The following is a 22,972-nucleotide window of genomic DNA, read 5'->3' on the forward strand; positions in this document are numbered from 1 at the left end:
GTCTTTTTGGCTCCCGTGTTGATTTGGCAGGTGGATAGAGTCCCGACTGTGTATATTTCCCTTCCCAGGCTGATACTTCTTATTGGAGAAATCACTGAGGAAACTATCTAGCCATAGCCCTCTACTCTTTCCATTTAATAAGAAGCATTTTGTTTTATTTTATTTTGTTTTCATTGCCTTCTTGTTTCATCGGTTGTGGATTAAGATCTGATTTGATAGAATGGCATAAATGTATATGACTTTAAGACCTACTTGGGCTCTAGATTTTCACAGAAGAGGGCATTTCTTCAGCTAACGATAAGGGATGTGGTTAAAAGCCCTGAATTTGTTGGGATTTATCTGTGCCCTGCTTGGGGAGGTGGGGAGACAGGAGAACTCTGGTGCCTGGTGAATTTTAGGCTTTAGCACCGATTAGGTGATTTCTCCCACATTGTGGGTTCTTTTTAAGTTCCTGTGTTATGGACTGGCCTTGTTTGGTCTTCAAAATGGGTTACCATGACCAGTGTTCCCACTAACAGATTTTGAGTGTGCTGGTCTACCCTCTTTTGGCCAGCACATGACATTGTTAGCTCTTGGTCTTTGCCAACCAGTAGTACAGGGCAAAATGGCATCCTGTTAAGTTTTTACTTGTACTTTTTAAATTCCAAGTGAGTTTGAAAATATTTCCTGCTGCTTAGCCATTGCTGTTATTTACTAAGCCTGACACCTTGAGCGAGGTGCTTAATTTTAATTTGCTAAATTTCACTTTCTCAGTCTTGAATTTGAGGATGGTTACAGAGCCTTTCAATTAGGGTTGCTGTGAGGATGAAGCGCGGCAGTGCGTATAAAGAGGTAGGGCACCAGGCAGACGGGAAGCACTAAATAAATGCTAGCTGAATTATTTTCTTTGCAGTGAATCTGAAATCCTGCACCACGAGAAGCAGTACGAGCCCTTCTACTCCTCTTTTGTTGCACTTTCCACACACTATATTACAACAGTCTGCAGCCTCAGTAAGTATCCCACTCTTGCCACTCCTTACCGTGGGCTTGGGAATGGGGGACTGTGCCTCCTCTTCATAGGGTGTCTGGACAGGTGGTTAACAAAGGCTGTATTTTAGAACTCCTGACCTGTTCATGCAGTGGTGGAGACCGCTGTCCGTCTGATAAGGCTCTGGGGGGTGGGGGGAATAATCCCTTTACAACTACGCTGACCAAGAGGGCTCCAAAAACTACTTCGTTTGGACACCTGCTTTATAACCCACTAAGTTAACCTTCCCTACGTTCTTAATCTAAAGCATTTTACTGATTTCACACATGCACGTGTAATAACTAGTGTGTTAATTTCTGGGGGTCAAGGAGGGACGGGTGGATACTGCCTGGGGTTAGCAGCCACTGATGAAGGCTCTGTTCCTTATTTGGTTTGGTGAGAAACTAAATTCTCCTTTTGTATTCTCCAGTATCTCAAGGGATTTCAGTTTCAGTTCCTATTGTTTTAAGCTTTTTTTTTTTAACCCTTATTTTCCACTATTTCTGAATTTTTGCTGTTTAAAAAAACCCTAAGATAGTTCTGAAGAATTCTAATTATTTGTTTACTTAAATAGTTTGCTAAGCATGTAAAATGAAAGGAAGCCATAGGATTGCTCAATAATCTTCAGGTGTCCACAGCTGTTTATTATGGGCGCTGCCTGCTGTTGAAAGAATCCGTTTTAGCTTGAAGAAATTTTGTGTAGGAAGCCCTTTGCACAGAGGGATTTAGAACGTATGGGGAAGAAGAGGTGGTATATTCTAATAGTTAAGAGCATGAAGTCTAGAGCCAGACTTCCTGGATCTGCTTGTGGCTGTGTGACTTTGGGCAAGTCGTTTCATCTCTGTGGTGTAATTTCCTTATCTGTTCAAAAGAAAAAAAAGGAGGGGGAGGGGATAACAACAACACCTACCTCAAAACATTGGTTTAGGGATTAAGTGGGTTAGTGTATTCGAAGTGCCTGGTCCTTATTGTGATGTATATCCTATTACTAATTTCCAGTAACTATAAGATAGGTTGATCTTAAAGCAGTGGATGGTTATCAGTGCCAGGATGCCTTTGCGCCGTGGATCGTTGGTTCTGCATGATTCTTGTCATAGAATGGCATCGGGAATGTTGGACACGTGGAGCTCAACAGTTGTCTGGTTTTGACGTACTGACTGTGAGGCCGCAGCGCGCTGTAGCAGTCTGAGGCTAAGTAAAGCTTGCTTGCTTTCTCAGTTCCCCGGAACCAGCTTCAGTCAGTGGCAGCAGCCTGTAAAGTCCTGATTGAGTTTTCTCTGCTACGCCTGGAGAATCCAGATGAGGCTTGCGCTGTGTCCCAGGTGAGAGTGCCGGGCCCTTCTTTTGAAGTAGGACTGTGACAGGCCAGTGGAATGATGGAGAAGGGGTGGCAGAGAGCCAGGGTTGGTGAACTTTTCCCTTCATGGGCCAGAGAGCAAACAATTTGCTGACTGCTCAGTCCCTGTTGCAACTAGTCTCTATCATCTCAGCTCTGCCTTTGTGCTGTGAAAGCAGCCGAAGACAATACATAGATAAACAAGGGTAGCTGTGGTCCAGGAAACTTCATTAACAAAAATGGGCAGTGGGCCGAATCGGGGCTGTGGTTTGCCAACCTCCTCGGGTTGCACAGGCTTTTGCAAGGATTGCAGAGCGTCACGTTTCCAGGGACCAGGCGAGTGACGTAAAGTAAGTGACGTGTGCCAGCCACAGCGTGAAGGGCCAGTCGCGTGAAGGGCCTGTCGCCGTGTGGCTCTGGCCTGGATTGTGGCCACGCAGGGGTGGAGACTCAGTTGCTGTATCTTGGGGATTATCGAGAGAGAGAGAGAGAGAGATAAGAAATCTGGATTTGAATGTTAAACCTTCCATGCTTTAAAACGTTCGCTAATACTTCAGATTAAAAAATGAAAATCCAACAACACTGAGGATAAGCAGCTTTGTAAGCCAGATGTTGTCTGGGGACCCTCTGCTTGTGATCTCTGCTTCAGCAGTTTCTTCCTTTCTGTTCTTGCTAGGAAGCTCAGTTTGGCCCTGTGCCAGCTAGAAGTCCCAAAAGAGTAGCATCTTCTAAAAGACCTATTCGAATTTGTTGTCTCCTCAGAAACACTTGATTCTCCTCATCAAGGGCCTGTGCACTGGCTGTAGCCGACTGGATAGGACCGAAATTATTACGTTCACAGCAATGATGAAATCCGCCAAACTGCCACAGACCGTGAAGACACTCTCAGATGGTGAGCGCTCGTTTGCCAGGACTGGCTCCCTGGCTGCTTTCCTGGCCAGCTTTTCCCTGCTCTGACTTCTAGTGGCATTCTGCTCATCCTGGTTTTGGTTTTATATTTACAGTGGAAGATCAAAAAGAGCTGGCTTCACCAGTCAGCCCAGAGCTGAGGCAGAAGGAGGTACAGATGAATTTTTTGAACCAGCTGACGTCAGTTTTCAACCCGAGGACTGTAGCATCACCACCCGTAGGTCCACAGACTCCGGTGAGTTACTTTGGCCAAGTGTCCTCACCCCTTGGGGGTTGTTGAGATGAGAATACCAGAAAAAAGTAAAAAAAAAAAAAAAAGTCTCACGATAGGCCTTTCCTGTGCTTTGTTTCTCTTTAGGCTGAAGGAGAAAATGATGAGCAGTCATCCACAGACCAAGCCTCTGCTATCAAAACCAAGAATGTGTTTATAGCTCAGAACGTGGCTAGTCTTCAAGAGCTCGGTAAGACTCAATCGTCGTCGTCAGAAAGCTGGTTTCTCTGCTTTCCACAATTCCCTCAGTGGAAAAGAATCCAGCAGCAGACTGAGGCCTGTTTGTAAGGCTGAGCCTTATCATTCTTTCAGGTGGCTCAGAGAAGCTGCTGCGCGTGTGTTTGAACCTGCCGTATTTCCTGCGCTACATCAATCGGTTTCAAGATGCGGTGTTGGCCAATTCTTTCTTCATCATGCCTGCAACGGTAGCAGATGCCACTGCTGTTCGCAACGGGTAAGGCGCTCAGGCTGTGTGCTCTGGGTTCTGATGCTGCTCTCGGAAAGAGAGAACCTGGGTAGCTTTCTGAGGCATGCTGACTTTTCTTCACTTGGTTATAGAAGCAAGGGATTCAAAGAGACACTTTTGTTAACCTCCTCCTCTGTTATGTTCTAGTTTTCATTCACTGGTGATTGATGTAACCATGGCGTTGGACACCCTCTCTCTACCTGTGTTGGAGCCTCTCAATCCTTCTCGTCTGCAAGATGTGACAGTCCTCAGCCTCAGTTGTCTGTATGCAGGTGAGGGGTGACGATTTCTGATCTCATCTTGTCAGTCAAGCTCAAGGACACTTTCTGCAAACTGTGAGATCTTTTTTTTTTTTAACTTTTTTTTAATGTTTATTTTTGAGATAGCATGAGCAGGGGAGGGGCAGAGAGAGAGGAAGACACAGAATCCGAAGCGGGCTCCAGGCTCCGAGCTGTCAGCACAGAGCCTGAAGCGGGGCTCGAATCCACGAGCTATAAGATCATGACCTGGGCCGAAGTCGGATGCTTAACCGACTGAGCACCCAGGGCCCCCAACCATGAGAGCCTTCTGAGGGCTCTCCCCCTTACTTGGGCCCTTTCCCTCTGAGGATCATCTAATGTCTCATCTGGATGAAATGAGTTCTCAATAGGAGTCTTGTAAATCATCCTGTTTTTCCATTGCTGGTGGTATTCTTATGTGCATATTTGATTTTATCATACGTGCAGATAGTAAATGTCTATGTAAGGAAAATGCTACGTGCTGTTGGGATATTGAGATAAGCAGTATGTAATCCTTGCCCTCAAGGAGCCTACACTGAGAACAGTTAGGACCACGTGGTATGATATGAAACAGGAGATGACAACAGCAGTAAGAGAAGTGCAGCCTAGCTGGGTGTGCAGAGAAGGGAGAGAGGGAATCTTGCTGTGGGAGCAGGTGTGAGGAAGCCTTCGTGGAACAGGTGGTATCTGTTTATGTTGATTATTTTTCATGCTCTCACAAAATCCCCTCTTCCTGTTGATCACGCTGCCTTGGAAGTGGGGCCTGACAGGTGGTGTTTACTTGCTTTTAAGTTGCGACAGTGACTTTTTAACCTACTTCACTGATCCTTGATTTCAAATACCATAGTCCTGGTATGTCTTAGAAGGCAAAACAATTTCCTTTGTTTACTTGGCTCTCAATTCTAAGTGAGGATTTGAACGTTCTTAGAAACTTGACCTTGGGAGCACCAAGAAATTGCGGATGTTGATCATCTCCCTGTGTTCTTCCAACAGCTTTATTTTGAACATCTGGATGCAGATAGGAATTGGGTAAAGCAGTAGTGGTGAAGGAGTTCTGTTGATGTACCTGGAGGGCAGGTGGAATCTCAGCGGGGCTAGCCCTAGGCAGATGTAGAAGCAGGACGCAGAGTGTCCTAGAGTTTGGGGCATGTACTGTTATCAGTGTGTGTAGAGGGGAGGGGCAGGGGGAGAGAATGTGTGCTTAGTGGGTACCGTACAGCAGGAAAGAAAGGACACCATCAAAGAGGTCTTAGAAACACAGTCTATGGGGTGTGTGGGTGGCTTAGTCGTTTGAGCATCCGACTCTTGATTTCAGCTCAGGTCATGATGCTAGGGTTGTGGGATGGAGTCCTGTGTCTGCATGGAGCCTACTTGATTCTCTTTCCCTCTCCCTCCCTCCCTTTCCCTCTTTCCCTCCCTCCCTCTCTTCCCCCCTCCCTCTTCCCTGCTCATGCTCTCTGTCTTTAAAATAAGAAAAAAAAAGGGGCGCCTGGGTGGTTCAGTCAGTTAAACATCCAACTTCAGCTCAGTTCATGATCTCGCGGTTCGGAGGTTCGAGCCCTGCATTGCGCTCTGTGCTAACAGCTCAGAGCCTGGAGCCTGTTTCAGATTCTGTGTCTCCCTCTCTGACCCTCCCCTGCTCATGCTGTCTCTCTCTCAGAAATAAATAAAACGTTAAAAAATTTTTTAAATAAAAAAAGAAACGCAGTCTAAGTCATTTGGGCCGTGTCCTATAGATAGGAGAAATCAGTGAAGATTCTTAGCTATATTGTAGGAAGAACATTCTAGTTAGCAGTATGCAGGCTGTTTTGGCATGGGGAGATCTGGAGTCCAGAAGCTCTGTTAGGAGGATTTTTTAATAGGCATTCAGGCGAGACACATTAAGAGCCTGAGCTAGGGCAGCAGCAGTAGGAATAGAAAGCTCAACATACCTGTGAAGATGATTTCTCCCACAGCCTGATTCCAGTGCTTATAGCCTTGTCCTCTGCCTTTGATTTTTGTAGTTTTTTAAGTTGGGGTTTATTTCAATTTTTAGGGAATTTCTTGAATATCATCTGGCTGTCATTATACTTAGTAGTGGTTGAAGAGTCCTTAAAAATTTTTAGTCGGATTAAAGATTCCAGAGTTGGCTTATTGTTGAAATTTGACGGCCTGGGATTTGACTTGAAGACAAGGATGTGGCTCGATGTCTTTGGGGAACACCAAGTGTGGNTGGGGAAAAGCAAGTGTGGAATGTTTTTCCCTGTAATCTTGAAAAAATGGAAAGACATCTTGTATGTTTTAAACTTTTAAAGTTAATAGATACTTATTTTTATTTTCTCTATTAAAAAAAGTTTTTTTTAATGTTTTATTTATTTCTGAGAGAGAGAGAGAGAGNGATACTTATTTTTAAAGCAGTTTTCGGTTTACAGGAAAATTGAGCAGGTTAGACAGAGTTCCCATCTTACCGTCTCCCCCCAGTACAGTTTCCCTCGTCATTAACATACTGCTTTAATACCGTACATTTGTTACAATCGATGAATGCTCTGTTGATATGTGTTAACGTCCGAAGTCCGTTGTTTCCATTATGGTTTTCTCTGTTAGACGGTTCTGTGGGTTTTGACGAACGCATTACATTATATTCGTTATCGCCCTGACAGAGTGGTTTCACTGCCTTGTAGTCCGTTGTGCTCCACCCAGGAGTCCCTCTCTCCTACCCCCAGTCCCTAGAAGCCACTGATCTTTTCACTGTCTCCATGGTTTTAGCTTTTCCAGAATGCCCTAAAGTTAGAAGCAGTTACATAGTGTGTCACTTTTTCAGACCGGCTGCTTCTGCTGGGAGCGTGCGTTTAAGTTTCCTCCATGGTTTTTTGTGACTTGATAGCTCGTTTTTGTTACTGCCAAATAATATTTCTTGTACGGGTGTGCCATAGTCTGTGGTACGTCCCCCTGTTGAAGGCCCTCGTGATTGCTTACGATTTGTTGGCAACTGTGAATGAAGCTGCAGTGAGTACTTGTGTGCAGGTTTTTACGTGGATAGGAGTTTTCAGCTCACTCAGGAGTGTATTGCCAGATTGCATGGTATCACTGTTCAGTCTTGCCCTTGTGGACTTTACTGTCTGTGATCAGATCATGCAATTGCCTGTGGGTGGGTTGTTTAATGGTTCTGTCCTGGTGGGCTCCTAGGACTGCCGTGATTGGAATCCGTGGATCTTTTTTTCTCTCCAGGTGTGAGTGTAGCAACTTGCATGGCCATCCTGCATGTGGGTAGCGCCCAGCAGGTGCGGACGGGGTCCACGAGCTCCAAAGAAGACGACTACGAGAGCGACGCGGCTACGATCGTCCAGAAATGTGTAAGCCACGCCCTCTGGACCCAGGCGCCGCCATTGTTCCTTGAGGAGACAGGGCCTGGCCCCCTCTCTTCCCGGGTAGAGGAAAGGACACGGAGTGCTCTCCAACCCTTCCTGTCGGGTGACAGGTCTGAGTGGTAGGCGTTCAGCGTGTTTATTTGCCAGCTTGGTTGGCTCTGCAGAAAACACTGTGTCTCCGTGGTGGCAGTGGACCCTGAGAGCGAGGAGGCGTTTAGTCAGCACGTGTAGGTGAGGGTGTGCTGTGTGTCAGTGCACTTTGAGTGGAGACACACAGCACATGAGACAGTCGCAGAGAGTGTTAAGCATGTAGGACGGGTCAGCGTGGTGAGCCGTGATCTGCCGTGGGCCTGGGTGTTGCTTTAGATTGGGTGGGGGGGGACACCTGCGGAGGTGACACGGGGGCTGGATGTAGAGAGTAGTCAGCACCACGCACAGGTCAAGGGAAGTGTGATGGGATTGGATCATTAGAAAGTGCCTTGAGGATATTTAATTCTGCAAGCAAAATCAGTTTGGGTGGGATTAACATTGGTAATGAGATAGGTCAGCTTGCTCAGCCTTTTTGTGTATGTTTGATGTTGGGCAGCTTGAAATCTATGACATGATTGGACAAGCGATCAGCAACTCCCGCCGGGCCGGTGGAGAGGTAAGACATGTGTCTCTGCTGCATTCCCACCCCACAGCCCGTAGGATCTCCCTGTTCATACTTTGCTTTTGTGCCTTTTCAACAGCACTATCAGAACTTCCAGCTGCTGGGTGCCTGGTGTTTGTTGAACAGTCTTTTCCTCATATTGAACCTCAGCCCTACTGCCTTGGCTGATAAAGGGAAAGAGAAAGACCCGCTGGCTGCACTCCGAGTCAGAGACATCCTTGCTCGCACAAAAGAGGGAGTGGGCTCTCCTAAACTGGGGCCTGGAAAAGGGTATGTGCCTACTCGTCGCTCCGCATGTCTTGTTTTGTTTCCGTGCCATTTTATCCTGATGGGGAGCTGGTGTAACTCCTCTCGTCTGCACATCAGTAGAAACGTTTGTCCCCGTCCTGGGTTGAAATTAATGACTAAGGTGATGAGCATCATCTACTGTCTTTACATCACAGCTGTGTCATTTTGGATAAATCACTCATTCTTTCTGCTCCCATTTCTTTAATTTGTAAGAGGGAAAAATATGTAAGGGATTTCAGGGTTTTTCTTTATTTTTTAATGTTTGTTTATCTTGAGAGAGAGAGCGCATGTGCAAGCTGGGGAGGGGCAGAGAGAGGGGGAGAGAGAGAGAATCCCAAGCAGGCTCCGTGCTGTTGGTGTGGAGCCTGTCGCCCGGCTTAAACTCACGAACGTGATAAGATCATGACCTGAAGCGAAATCAAGAATTGGATGCTCCGCTGACTGAGCCACCCAAGGTGCTCCTATTTCAGTATTTTTATGAGGGTCACATCAGAAAGTAACGCTTCTGGTTTGTAAAATGGGCCTGTTTAGCTTGCAGTTGATGACTCACTGCCTTAACCTCTAAAGAAGATTCTGTCAGGTCCCCCTGCCTTGCTTCCTCAAGTGTTTGCATCTGCTTGGACGAAGTCTGGACAGTAAGCCCTGCTTTGCTAGGGCATGAGTTAGACATATGACTTCTGTGTGGTTCGAGGTTTTCTTTTTGGAGCCTGGGCGTCTCTGGGTTTTGTTTGTGCATTCGGTCCCTGCCACAGTGCTGGGCACTGAGGATGTGGTGCTCTTCAGAGCAGTGGCCTTGCTTTGATGGGGGTTCTCTTCTAACTCTAGCGACAGTGAAGAAATACATTAATACGTTCATGAGAACTTGTCACAGGTGTTCTGTAAGGAAATATAAGCCAGAGCAAGGAGCTAATGAGTGGCAGGCCAGTGTTTTAGTTAGCGTGGTGAGAACTGAGTTCTGAAGACAAGATTGGAGAGAACATATGTGAGCTGCAGAGTGAGCCATGCAGGTTTTGGGGGTAGAATTGTTCAGGTTTGGAGATGGAGGTTTGATTGGCATTTTTAAAGATTAGCAAGGTCTGTGTGGGCTGGAGCGGAGCGGAAGGAGAGCAGTAGAAAATTAGGTCAGAGAGGGAGCCCCGGGCCAGATCTCCTCGGGCCAAGTGTAATCTGTAAGTGGTGGAGGGCTTTCCCCAGGAAAGTGATCCGATCTGATTTGTTAGTTATTGGTGACGTGAGAAGCCGGCTTTTATGAGGAGAATAGACTGTGGGGTGTAAGGCAGGAAGCAGGGAGGGCGGGAAGCCGATGTGTTACTGCAGACGGCAGAGTGGTGGGAAGGGGTCAAAGGAGTATGTATTTCGAAGGTACGGCGGACAGGATTTGCTGATGGCTTGGATATTGAGTGTGAAAAATAATGACCTCAACCTTTTTTGGCGTGAGACACAAAATTGGATAATTTACGGAGGACTGTATAATTTACAGAGACTGAGAATACCAGTTTAGGAGTAGCTGGGGTGGCAGGAAGGCCAAGTTATACAGATTGTCATCTTCACCATGCCAAGTTTGAGATGACTGTCACACGTCTGTGTGAGATGTCGAGGAGGCAGTTGGCATGGGCATCTGGAGTTCAAGGAGGGAGTCAAGTTCTGGACCTCATTCAACAAATTATTCACTGAGTTATCTTCTCTGTCCCAGGCTGTGTGTCCGTCCTGGAATGCTGGGATGTGCAAAAAAAAAAGGACACGTTTCCAAGAAACATCCAACAGAAGTCAAATTGTATCTAGAGAGTATTATGATAAGGGCATGTGGCCTGGTCAGAGAAATCAAGGCAGGCTTCCTTGAGGTGTGAAATGAACCGGAATCTCAAATAGACATTGGGATGGTAGGCAGTAGATACTAGGCAGAGAAGAGCATTAGAGAGAAGTTTGTAATTTTGTGTCTGTACTGTTAGCACTGTAGAGGGAAGTGGGAAGATGCCAAAAGGTCTACCCATGGAAGTAGCAGTTATGGGGCACCTGGGTGGCTCCGTTTTCTTGGTTTTGGCTCAGGTCATGATCTCCTGCTTTGTGAGTTCGAGCCTCGTGTTAGGCTCTCTGCTGATAGCTCAGAGCCTGTTGGAATCCTCTCTCCCTTCTCTATGCTCCTCCCTTGCGCGTGCACATGCTCTCTCTCTCTCTGAAAATAAATAAAACGTAAAAAAAGTAGCAGTTAGGTTTAAAACATGGCTATTGTTTCTTGAGATTTAAGAAGAAAACCTGTAACCTGTGTTAAGTTACAAACCATAAGAAAAAGGAAGAATCATCCCAAATTCTACCACACAAATTGGTAAAAGTTCGTCTAGATGTTTTTCTTTTTTAATATTTTATTTATTTGTGTGTGTGTGTGAGAGAGAGAGAGAGAGAGAGAGAGACAGCGTGAGCAAGGGAGGGTCAGAGAGAGGGAGATACAGAATCTGAAGCAGGCACCAGGCTCTGAGCTGGCTGTCAGCACAGAGCCTGATGTGGGGCTTGAACCCATGAACTGTGAGATCATGACCTGAGCTGAAGTCGGACGCTTAACCGACTGAGCCACTCAGGCGCCCCCGTCCAGATGTTTTCCTGTGTGCGCATATAAAATATAGATGATTACAGAAACAGGACCGCCATTAGAAAATACTGTAGGCAGCGTTTCAGTGCCGATGTTAGGGATTCACTGTATCTGATGGCCGACGGCATTCCAGTACGTAAATATGCCTTAGCTAACTATGATTACCTTATTGAAATACTTACTTAGGGTGTATTAAATTTCTTGTTTTGATAAACTGTGTTTTGATAAATCTTCTAAAACATAAGTCTTTGTGAAATTGCTTAAGAATCCCCTTGGGGTAATTCCTAGAAGTAGGATTGTTAGGACAAAGGGCAGACAGACCTGACTGCATTTTCACCAGCTGTGTGTGTACACCCGCCCGTTTCCCCAGGTCCTCTTTGACAGTGGGCGTCATTAGTTTTCATGTTTTCTAACGTTAAAGGAAAGTGTATTTATTGTTGAGAGAGAGAGAGCGTGAGCGCACAAGTGGGAAGGGGTAGAGGGAGAGGGAGACACAGAATCTGAAGCAGGCTCCAGGCTCTGAGCTGTCAGCACAGAGCCTGATGTGGATGTTGAACTCATGAACTGTGAGGTGTGACCTGAGCCGAAGTTGGATGGTCAACCAAATGAGCCACCTGGGTGCCCTAGCGTTAAAGGAGAAAGGTGGTATTACGTTGCTCTTATTCCTATTTCTTTATTAGTGCCATACTTGCTGCCTGTGTCCTCTGCCCCAGTTTTCTCTTCGGTGTTTGTCCTTTATTCTTACTGATTTATATGAGCTCTTTGAATATTAGATACACTGATTGTCATGTCATTTTAAAAAAATTTTTTAATGTTTATTCATTTTTGAGAGACAGAGACAGAGTGAGTGGGGGAGGGGCAGAGAGAGAGGGAGACACAGAATCCGAAGCAGGCTCCAGGCTCTGAGCTGTCAGCACAGAGCCAAGGCAGGGCTCGAGCTCACAAACCACAAGATCATGACGGGAGCTGAAGTCAGACACCCAGCTGACTGAGCCACCCAGGTGCCCCACCCCCTTTTTTTAAAGTCATGTGGTCATTGGGACAGAAAGAAAAAGTTTTACTCATGTTGACTGTGTAAAACTTCGTTTTTATTCTTGTCGGCTTGCTCAGATATTTTATAGAAGTTGGCAAATTTTAACCTTTTTCTTCTCAAAAGAATGATTTAAAATGTTCGATCAACTTTTGAATGTCAGCATCTTGACATCCATTACCCCGTCGATTCAAACTGATAGTTTATTTATTTGTTTTAATTTTAATTAATTTATTTTTTATGTTTATTCAGTTTTTTTGTTTGTTTTTGTTTTTTTTAATTTTTTTNCATGTTTTTTTAGTTTTTTAAAAAATGTTTATTTATTTTGAAAAAGAGAGAGGGAGGGAGAGAGCACGCGCAAGCAGGGGCAAAAGAGAGAGAGAGGGAGGGAGGGAGCACGTGCAAGCAGGGGAGGGGCAGAGAGAGGGGAAGAGAGAATCCTAAGCAGGCTCCATGCTGTCAGTGCAGGGTCTGATGTGGGGCTCGATCTCCTGAAACGTGAGGTCGTGACCTGATCGAAACCAAGAGTCAGAAGCTTAACACACTGAGCCACCCAGGCACCCCAGGAGAGCTTGGATTTATTTTTTTTAACCAATTTTTTAAAAAATGTTTTATTTATTTCTGAGAGAGAGAGTGTGAGCAGGGGAGGGTCAGAGAAAGAGAGTGACACAGAATCCGAAGCAGGCTCTGAGCTGGCAGTCAGCAGAGCCCGACGTGGGGCTCAACCCATAAACTGTGAGATCATGACCTTAGCCGACGTCGGACGCTTAACCAACTTAGCCACCCAGGTCCCCCGAGCTTCTTGGATTTAGAAGGAAGAAAAAGACATGGAGAAGATGTCTTACATGGTGAATGAGGTGAAGTAGGGCGGCTCTACTTTTGTGAGCATCAGTTACAAAGCCTGCTGTTTCCCTAGGCCTGTGTCCTGCAGCGTCAGAGGAAGGGCTCCATGAGCAGTGATGCCAGTGCGTCTACTGACTCCAACACCTACTACGAGGATGATTTCAGCAGCACAGAGGAGGACAGCAGCCAAGGTAGAGGCCTCCTTTCCATCTCCCAGGAGATAGGTGCAACAGGAAGCTTCCGCCTTGCTTCCTTTAGTTTCCCATTTGCCACTTTTCACCTGCCTAGTGTGGATCCCGATTGTGCCCTCAAAGGAGACCTGTTATTCAAGATTAAGTTGAGCTGTTGAGAAATGAAATGTAGAAATTACTCTCAGCGAAGCCTAGATTGCTTTTCATCCTTTCCCCTCCAGGATCAAAATACGTGTCAGTTCACGTTTCTTTTTGCGTTAACCCATTTGTGTGTAAGGTGTTTGGTTTGGCTGTTGTCATAGATGTGTGGTGTGGGGAGGCACAGGGAGAGTAACCTCAGATTCTGTTGGAGTGAACAACAGGGCAGAATGAACATTCCCTTCTGCTTTAGTTTGGAGAGAGATGGAATAAGGTAAATCTCTCAGGTTCATTATAATCAAGTTTGTGGGAGCAGTGTGTAGTATTGTGAAGTTTTAATTATCTGTCTATCTGAGAGAGAGTGTGTGCTCTCTTGTCTATGAGAGAGAGAGAGAGTGTGTGTGTGTATATATGCATATGCATGTGCCCACAAGCACAAGGAGGGTCAGGTGGAGAGGAAGAGAGAATCTTAAGCAGTCTCCACACCCACTGTGAGATCATGACATGAGTGGAAATAAAGAGTTGGATGGTTAAGTGACTGGGCCACCCAGGCGCCTCATGGTGCAGGTCTTAATTTGGGCTTCATAACTCATGGACAAGTAAAAATTTGTTTTTCAAAATGTTTGGCTTGTCAGTAAAGTGAGGTTTTTTTCTGTCTTCTTTGGACTCCTTTATTTTTATTTATTTTATTTTTAAAAATTAAAAAAAAATTTATTTCTGAGGGAGATAGGCAGCATGAGCAGGGGAGGGTCAGAGAGAGGGAGATACAGTGTTCGAAGCAGGCTCCAGGCTCTGAGCTATCAGCACAGAGCCCGATGCAGGGCTCAAACCCACGAACCGTGAGATCATGACCTGAGCTGAAGTCGGACGCTTAATCCACTGAGCCACCCAGGTGCCCCATTCATTGGGCTCTTTTTAAAAAAGGAAAGGTTTTATTGAGGTATAATTAACATGTGATAAGATACTTCTGTTTTACTTACACACTTAGAGGAGTATCGACGAATTTATAGCCCGTGTAACTGCCACCAAATCAAGATACCCTGTGTTCCTCTTGACGTAGACATTTTTACAAAGCAGATGTACTAAAAATTTTTTAAATGTGTTTTTATTCTCTCTTTATCCGTTCAGATGATGACAGTGAGCCTATTTTGGGGCAATGGTTTGAGGAGACCATCTCCCCCAGTAAAGAGAAAGTGGCACCTCCTCCTCCTCCCCCGCCCCCTCCGCTGGAGAGCTCACCTCGAGTTAAAAGCCCCAGTAAACAGGCCCCTGGTGAGAAGGGCAACATTTTGGCTAGTCGCAAAGATCCTGAGTTGGTAAGAGTGGATCTCTGAGGTTTAGGGGAGGGAGAAATGGGAAAAAGGGTGTGAAAAGCAGATCATTGGAACTAAAACATTTTGTAGGTTGGTTAACTGTAATGTTTAAAAGATATTTTTACATAGGGGCTTAAGTGTACTGATTGTGTTTGATCTTATATTCTTGGTGGTGTTTCTCTGTTTGAACGTTAGTAACAGTAGCCTTTGTAGTTAGACGTGAATTTGAATCCCTTCACACTGTTCCATCAGATCTGTGGGCGTATTTTATTTCTATTTGTATTCGGGATTTCGAGGCACTCCGGGCTTATGAACCTGACATGCCCTTCTTTGTGCTCTCTTTAGTTCTTAGGTCTGGCTTCCAACATTTTGAACTTCATTACCTCTTCCATGCTGAACTCGCGGAACAATTTTATCCGAAACTACCTGAGCGTGTCTCTTTCAGAACACCACATGGCCACCCTGGCCAGTATCATTAAAGAGGTGGACAAAGATGGACTCAAGGGTCAGTAGACAGGATTGGGGCCTGGTGGGTTTTTTACCCTAGTGGGGTTTGGGTGCTGGCGGGGCGCTGTAATGCATCAAGTAGCTGCTTGAATAATTGGTGTTCTTATTTGTCTTCAAGGTTCATCAGATGAAGAGTTTGCTGCTGCTCTCTATCACTTCAACCATTCTCTGGTAACTTCTGACCTTCAGTCGCCCAACCTGCAGGTTTGTGTGCACTGTGACCTTTGGCCAAGCACTGTCTGTGTCAGCTCCCAGTAGGTTGTAGCATTCTGATTGCGAAGGAATAGTTTATCGTGGAAACCCCCCTCACTGGAGAGAGTATTGAGAGATTATCCTAGTATGTCCTACTGCCCTGATTAGGATCATTTCAGGGAAGAGAAAATGTCGTCTTTATCCCCATGTCATTCAGTAAGCTTATAGAAAAGGAAGAATGATGTAAACAGGTCCTGATGGGTGTCCTAGTAGGCAAGTGGACAAAGTAGATGAGAGAACGGTTTATAAAAAAGGGAAATATACATGGCCACCAAACATAGGAAATGCTTAACTTCATTAGTAATCTAAGAAATACATGTTTCTTTTTTTGTTTGTTTTTGTTTTGTTTTGTATTTATTTTTTATTTTTTTAATGTTTAAGAAATACATGTTGAAATGTGTGTTTTAAAAGAATCATTCAGGTGCCTGGGTGACTCATTTAGTTAAACATCTCACTCTTGATCTTGGCTCAGGTCATGATCTCACAGTTTGAGTTCGAGCCCCTCATCAGGAGCTTGGGATTTTCTCTTCCTCTCTGCCCCTTCCCTGATTGCACTTTCTTCGTGCTCTCTCTCAAAAATAAATAAATAAACTTAAAAAAATAAGAATTCAAATTACAGGAGGTAGATGCTCTCAGATAGACTCCTATTTGCAAACTCACCACCAAAATAAAGCCTACGCTCTTGATTGAAGATTTCAAAATTTTAGGAGTTTTCTCTCCCTGCTGGCAGGTGATGTTCTGAACCCTGCATCTCAAATTCCTCCTTTTGTTAGTCTTCTCCCCCCACCGCCGCTCTCTCTCCCTCTCTCTTTCTCTATTTTGTTAAAATTTTTTTTAAATGTTTGTTTATTTTTGAAGGAGGGGTGATGGGCAGAGAGTGAGGGACACACAGAATCCGAAGCAGGCTCCCGGCTCTGAGCTGTCAGCGCAGAGCCTGACGCTGGGCTCGAATTCTGAACCGTGAAATCATGACCTGAATCGAAGTCAGATGCTTAACTGACTGAGCCACCCAGGTGCCCTTATGTGTATTTATTTTTACATTTGTAATCCTTAAAATTTAAAACCGTTTGTTTTAAGCGTTATGATAATGACATCATGCTATTATGTAATCTTTATAAGTTTTATTTTTTTACGTAATGTTATTTAGCAGTGTGTTGCCAAGGTTCATTTATATTATTGCTAATTCTCAAGTTCTGGCTTTGAGCGCTGTCTGCTGTGCCCTTGTGTTCAGGATTGCACCAGCTTCACTCCTCTCCCCTCTGCTCCCCCTGGTGGACCTTCAGAACATGTCAGGTTTTGTTCCTATTCAGGTGTTCCTGTGATCTTTCTTGTAGAAGCCTCCTGTGGTGACACAAGGAGTTCTCTTGGGTACAGACTGGGAGCAGAACTGGCAGGATGTAGAGTATGTGACTGAGCAGGTGACGGCACACTGCTCCCTAAAGTAGCTACCTCAGTGGGGGGCCTGGCTGGCTCAGTCCGGAGAGCGTGCGACTCTCAATCTCGGGATCGTGAGATTGAGCCTCAAGTTAGGTGTAGAGATTACTTGGAAAAAAGAAAGGAATAAAGAAGCTGCACCAAGTTTTACCGTCACCAGCTATGTGTTGGAAATTTGTGGATTCACAATATTCCCCAGCATTTGACAAAGTCATATTTTGGTAATAACTTTTAAAACATGGTCAGAGTTCGTGGTTCTCAGTCCTCGGTGTACATAAAGATCCCTGGGGAATTTGCTTAAGAATGCAGATTCCTAGTTGAGGCCACCATTCATCCTCCGTAGAATAATTAAATTTGGTAGCTCTCCCAGTAGTTTGCCCTTAGACTCTTTTGAACATTTTTTGTTGTTGTTGTCATACTTAAGGTTATTTCAGTGGATTCTCAGAATCAGGACACAATGGAAGAGATTGCACTTGCCCCAAAGGGACAAAATCTAGGAACCAATTTCACGAGTTTAAACTTGATTCTTAAAATCTCAGGCCATTTGAGAAATTCTTTTTTTTTTTTTTCTCTTAAAGTTTATTTTGAGAGAGAGACACACACAGAGTGTGGGAGGGAGCAGAGAGAGGGAGAAAGAGAATCCCAAGCAGGCTCCACGTGGCCATCACAGAGCCAGTGCGGAGCTCGAGTCCACAAAGTGTGAGATCATGACCTGAGCTGAAACCACAAGTCGGACACATAGCCCTATTTGAGAAATTCTTAAAAATTTATTTCCTTGTTGGGGCACCTGGGTGGCTTAGTCTGTTGAGCGTCTGACTTCGGCTCAGATCGTGGTCTCGTGGTTGTTTTGGATTCAAGCCCTACATCGGGCTCACTGCTGTCAGCACAGAGCCCGCTTTGGAGCCTCTGTCCCCCTCTCTCTGCCCCCTCTCCAGTCAAGCACATTCTCTAAAATAAACATTTTAAAAAGGGTTTATTTCATTGTTTAAAAAAATAACTATAAAACTTATTTATATGTACCTATTGGTAGGTGGAATAAAGGTTGTTTTTGTTAGAAAAGGGAATATAAATGGAGTGGTGAAGTTGTTGACTTACCTAAGATGAAGAGAAGAAGATGCTTCGGTTAGTATAGGGGCCTGCAGCACCTTCTCAGACTGTATAGGGTCAGGAAGTCGTGGCAAAGTTACGAGCTCCTTGCTCAGATCTAAGGTTATTTAGGGAAGTTTCACAGTTCATGGACTTGGCCTTTTCCTGTTGAAACTTGTCCACATAATGGGGGAAGAAATATTTTTCTGTAGAGAATAGGAGTTCTTAAGATTCCTGTAATGATGTTGCTCTCGTAGCATTTAAAAAACTAATTCCAGACCTTGTGTGAACATGCAGCTTGTCTGCCCATAATAACTGGCTTTATGCAGAACAAATCCTCAAAACTCCCTCATTCCAACTCCAAACATGGGCCTTTAAAGTCTTCCCCCAATTTCATTGCTATGATGGAAGAGAGTAAAGGACGGTTAGTGTAATTTAATGACCTCCTATTGAGTTCCCTTGCCCTGGATATTGTTTCTCCGGGGTCATGTGTAGAGTTCTGTACCTTTACCAAGGTGCCTGACTTCTATCGCAGGACATACCCAGTGTCCTTAAGGCAGGTTAATAGAATGTAGCCCAGTCTGTGAAAGTAAACAGATACAAGTTTCATCACAAAAAATGTCTTCACCTGTCAGGTCAATAAAAAAGCTGGTTCTGAGTTGGTAAGACCAGGAGGCCTGTTCCCTACTTCCAGAAGGAAGTGAAGCCTACTTATTTAAGGTGATGGATGAACATCTTGAGAAGAGGCCTTTCTGTTGAAATGCTGTGTGCTTCGTTGGCATGGCCTCTCTGTTCTTTCTCTCAAATTTGTTTAATAGAGCAGTCTGCTAAGATGATTTGTGTCTTTGGAAATCAAACGAGAAAGCAGGCCTTCTTTGGGTTTCCATTGGCGTCCAGCTCTACTGGCCATTGGGGATGAACTCTTATCTCTAGCCCTGGTTAGGGATGGCACTGAAAGTTCCAGCCCTCTAATCCTGAGGTTGCTTCCTCTGGCAGCCAGACTCAGGCCTGAAGCTGTCAAGGGGCCTCCTAAGCACAGGTATTGCTGAAAGGGGCTTATTACGAATAACAAAACACGTTCTTCTCACCCCTGTCGGGAAATGATGAGAGTTTTAGGAGCTCTGTATCAGGAAGGGGACAAAGACCAAATAGACATTTCTCCTTATGTCCCTGTATCACAGGGAGTTAGTTTTTAGTGGGTGTAGGGTTTCAGTTCAGAAAGGTAAGTAAGTGCTGGAGATGGATGGTATGATGTTTGCACAGTGTGTATGTATTTAGTGCCACAGAACTGTACGCTTTGAAAATGGTAAATTTTCTGTTACAGTTTTTATCCCCAAAAAAGTAAAATTAATATTACCATAGTGGTCTAAGTTCATTCATTCCCAGAGTATTCATGGAGCACCTACTGTGTGCCAGGTAAAGTAGGCACTGGAGAAATCCAGGTGATTTGAGTTAGTGTGGGATCATGAGAAGGGGAGATTCCATGTGCATAAAGAGCCCGTGGTGACAGAGATCACGTGGAACTATTTGAATGGGGTAAAAGGACCTGGATAGAGTCTAAGGTGTGGCCTGAGTTTACAACTCAGATGAGACCAGAGGATGCTGTTGTCTTTCATAGAAAGGGGCCATGGGCACGAAGGGTTAGTTTGGTGGTAGAGGAGCCTTGCTGAGTGCAAGGAGCTCACTCTTCTGGGTTTGAGTCAGCTCAGAGGCCATTTGTATTTGCGGATCACTTACTCATGCACGTTTGCTCAGAATGATCCTTTGGGCTACAGGAGGCACATTTTGCCATTTTTCTCTGTTTTTAAAAACCAGCAATGTCAGCTTAACAGCGCAGCTGTCTCGCGGTCAGTGTGGTCGGCCAACCTCGAAACTGTTCTGCGGTAGAGCTGGAATGTCAGGCTTTCCTGACACTCCTGACACTTTCCTTACATTTTTATGTATTTAAAAAAAAATGCTTATTTTGGAGAGAGAGTGCGAGTAAGGGAGGGGCAGAGAGTAAAGGGGGCAGAGGATCCAAAGATGGCTCTGCACTGATGCGAGGCTAAGACTAAAGAAATGAACTTTGAGATCGTGACCTGAGCTTGACCGAGTGAGCCACCCAGGTGCCCCGAGGCTTTCCTTTGATGGAGTAAGCTAAAAGCAGTTAACCGATGTGATTATGTTGCTTCCTGTGTCAGAATGTTGAAGTTAAAGTAAACAGTTACCACTACTACTATTAAAATCATTTTATGGGGTGGCTGGGTGGCTCAGTAGGGTAAGCATCCAACTTAGACTCAGGTCATGATCTTACGGTTCGTGGTTTGAGCCCTGTGTCGGGCTCTGTGCTGACAGCTCAGAGCCTGGAGCCTGCTTCAGATTCTGTGCCTCCCCCTCTCTGCTCCTCCCGGTAAGTGCTCTGTATCTCTGTCTCTCAAAAATGAATAAAAACATTAAAAATTTTAAGAATTCACTTTAAATATGATGACATTGTGAGGTGCCAGTGGGATGAAGACTAGAAAAGTAGTTGGAAATGGGAGTCTGAAATTCAGAACTTAAATGAAGATTGGTAATGTAGCTTTATGATTATCCACTAAGAGGCGGTCACTGGAAGTAATGAGCAACAAGATGGCCCGCGAGGTGAGGGGTGGGGCCGGAGGCCAAGGACAGCTGGTGTTCAGCAAGGGTGGGCACGGGACCCTCAGAGGGCTGGAAGGGGTGCTTCAAGCTGTGCTTTTGTTGGTGGGCTGCAGCTCCGTTTTACTTCTTAGAAACCCTCTTAGGGCTAATCCAGGTTCCAAGGAAGGGTCGTTCATTTTTTATGGCTCTGAGGCCTGAAACAATGGACACAAAACAAAAAAAAAGTCCCTTAAAAAATGTCCTACAAACAACATCATAACGTTATATTCTTCCACCAAATTCATGACTTACATTTTTCCATGTTTCTTTCTAGCCCGTCTGTGTAGTTGCATAGTTTTGCAGTTAAAATCAGAATATCGATACATCTCTTTTTTCCTGCTTTTTCAATTTTTACTGTTTCAAATATTATTCCATTAAGTTAAGAAAAGTTTTTTTCATATTTAATTTTGAGACACACACACACACACACACACACACACACGGCCTGTGAGTGGGGGAGGGGCAGAGAGGGAGGGAGAGACAGAATCCGAAGCAGGCTCCAGGCTCTGCACTGTCAGCACCGAGCCTAACGTGGGGCTCGAACTCACCATCTGAGAGATCAAGACCTGAACCGAAGCTGGATGCTTAACTGACTGAGCCTCCCACACACCCCAAGAATGTAGATTTTAGAGATAAATTCTGGTTTGGGCACTTGTTAGTCTTGTGGCTTAGTGTGTTTTTGAACCACTCCGAACTCCGTTTCCCGCATGAGTAAAATGGAGCGCATTCCTACGTATGTCATCGCCCAGAGCATTGCGCGTGACAGTTGGTGTGCAGCGCTTAGCCTGTGATAACTGCCCAGTACATGGGAGCCACTTTTGAGATCTGTGACATTTTGAATAATTATTTCCCAGGAACAGGGTCCTCTGGGATGTTCTATAAGAACATAATTTAATTTGACAGACTTGGAAATTTATCCTATGTCCTGAGGTAACTATGATTTGTGTTTTCTGAAGCCAAGTGAGAGCACTGGCTTTTGGTGTTCTGTTGGCATCCTGCTCAGTTGGTGTGTGTGTTTGAAAAGATAAGTTGCAGCTTAGATAACGGAGCTCAAAGTCAAGCTCCTTTGAAAGACGTGCTACAACTGGAGGCAGAGACACAGCCCTGACTAATTGGAGGTGCCTTGACATCTCACAGGCAACATTTCTCTGCTAATACCCTTCGTACAAGCGGGTGGGCCTACAAGTGCCTGATGTGTTAGTAACATATGTTACCTGTCGGGTAGAACTGGTTAGGAAAGAAAAACTCTTAAATCAGCTCTTGAAATTGTTCAAGAAGTTTTCTTTTGAAGGGAAGACTTCAAGTTCTACCCGTTTGGAAAATCATCCTGATTCTGCTGTCTCCGTGCATTTCTCCTTTTTCAGGACCCCGTTGTGACTGGGGTTAGATTAGTAATTTTCCCCTGATAGTTTTCCTGTTCATTGAGCAAAACTACCTCTCTACAAACCATGTCTAAATCTGAATTTCTGTGTGCTTTAAAATATTCCTCCAGCATTAAAGAGTAACACTTAGGGCCCATTGGTACCCTTTGGCCTCATTCCTGTCTTTTTCTTGATGGTTTCTTGTGTGTCTTTCCCGGCAGAACACACTGTTGCAGCAGCTGGGAGTAGCTCCTTTCTCTGAGGGCCCCTGGCCCTTGTACATTCACCCTCAAAGCCTATCTGTGCTTTCACGCCTTTTGCTCATCTGGCAACATAAAGCTGGTGCTCAAGGTGATCCGGATGTCCCTGAATGCCTTAAAGTTTGGGACAGGTAAGAGAACTCCAGGCGAAGCCCTGCAGAGAAGGTTATGTACCTTTTTTTTAATTTGACTTCTTTGTATAGTCTGCGGCTCCGAGGCGGTATCTGAGGATAGCGCAAACTGGTGAGCGTGGAGGAGTGTGTTTCTGGTGGCCTTGGGGGAAGAAGTGCTGTTGAAAAAACAGGAGCCCCCAAATTGATTAAATAAAAAACAAACTCTGGTCTGGAAACGAACAAAATCATCATTTTAGCATATGGGGGCATTTGGTTGCCAATTTGAGACAGAACCTGACTCCTGAATGTAACCAATTTTGTCCTGCCCTGATTTATTGAAAGGCAGGGAACAGGAAAGCCAGCTCTGTCTCTGGTTATTTTGTTTTCAACATGAAACCACTCTGAGTGACTTGCAGTCTTTTTTTGGACAACTTTTAAAGAATTTCTTTACTTGGGGGGAAGCTCAGATTAATCATCAAAATCCTCTTTAGATGGACCTGTATTTGCCATTTTTGTTTACATGGTGGGAGCCTTCAAAGCAGTTTGTTTTCCTAAAAGGCTTTGCTTTTCTCTTCCTCATTCTGTGATCAAATAGCTCTAAAGCTGGATTTGAGAAATCCTAACCCCCCTCCCCCCCACCGAGTGCCAA

General features: G+C 44.9%; 1 protein-coding gene across 1 annotated transcript in view; it reads left to right on the forward strand.

Annotated features, from left to right (window-relative positions):
* Positions 1–22,972, forward strand: part of UBR4 (ubiquitin protein ligase E3 component n-recognin 4) — a 130,906-nt gene that overhangs the window by 6,806 nt on the left and 101,128 nt on the right. The window contains exons 2-17 of the mRNA XM_077775556.1: positions 893–990; positions 2,225–2,328; positions 3,105–3,234; positions 3,347–3,486; positions 3,610–3,712; positions 3,835–3,976; positions 4,136–4,260; positions 7,474–7,598; positions 8,200–8,259; positions 8,345–8,535; positions 11,508–11,520; positions 13,084–13,201; positions 14,468–14,655; positions 14,998–15,157; positions 15,278–15,363; positions 22,172–22,341. Of these exons, the coding sequence (XP_077631682.1) occupies positions 893–990; positions 2,225–2,328; positions 3,105–3,234; positions 3,347–3,486; positions 3,610–3,712; positions 3,835–3,976; positions 4,136–4,260; positions 7,474–7,598; positions 8,200–8,259; positions 8,345–8,535; positions 11,508–11,520; positions 13,084–13,201; positions 14,468–14,655; positions 14,998–15,157; positions 15,278–15,363; positions 22,172–22,341 (1,953 nt within the window). The remainder of the gene's footprint in view (positions 1–892; positions 991–2,224; positions 2,329–3,104; positions 3,235–3,346; positions 3,487–3,609; positions 3,713–3,834; positions 3,977–4,135; positions 4,261–7,473; positions 7,599–8,199; positions 8,260–8,344; positions 8,536–11,507; positions 11,521–13,083; positions 13,202–14,467; positions 14,656–14,997; positions 15,158–15,277; positions 15,364–22,171; positions 22,342–22,972) is intronic.

The sequence above is a fragment of the Crocuta crocuta genome, unplaced genomic scaffold (assembly GCF_008692635.1).
Source record: "Crocuta crocuta isolate KB4526 unplaced genomic scaffold, BGI_CrCroc_1.0 scaffold127, whole genome shotgun sequence".
In the NCBI taxonomy this organism is placed as follows: domain Eukaryota; kingdom Metazoa; phylum Chordata; class Mammalia; order Carnivora; family Hyaenidae; genus Crocuta; species Crocuta crocuta.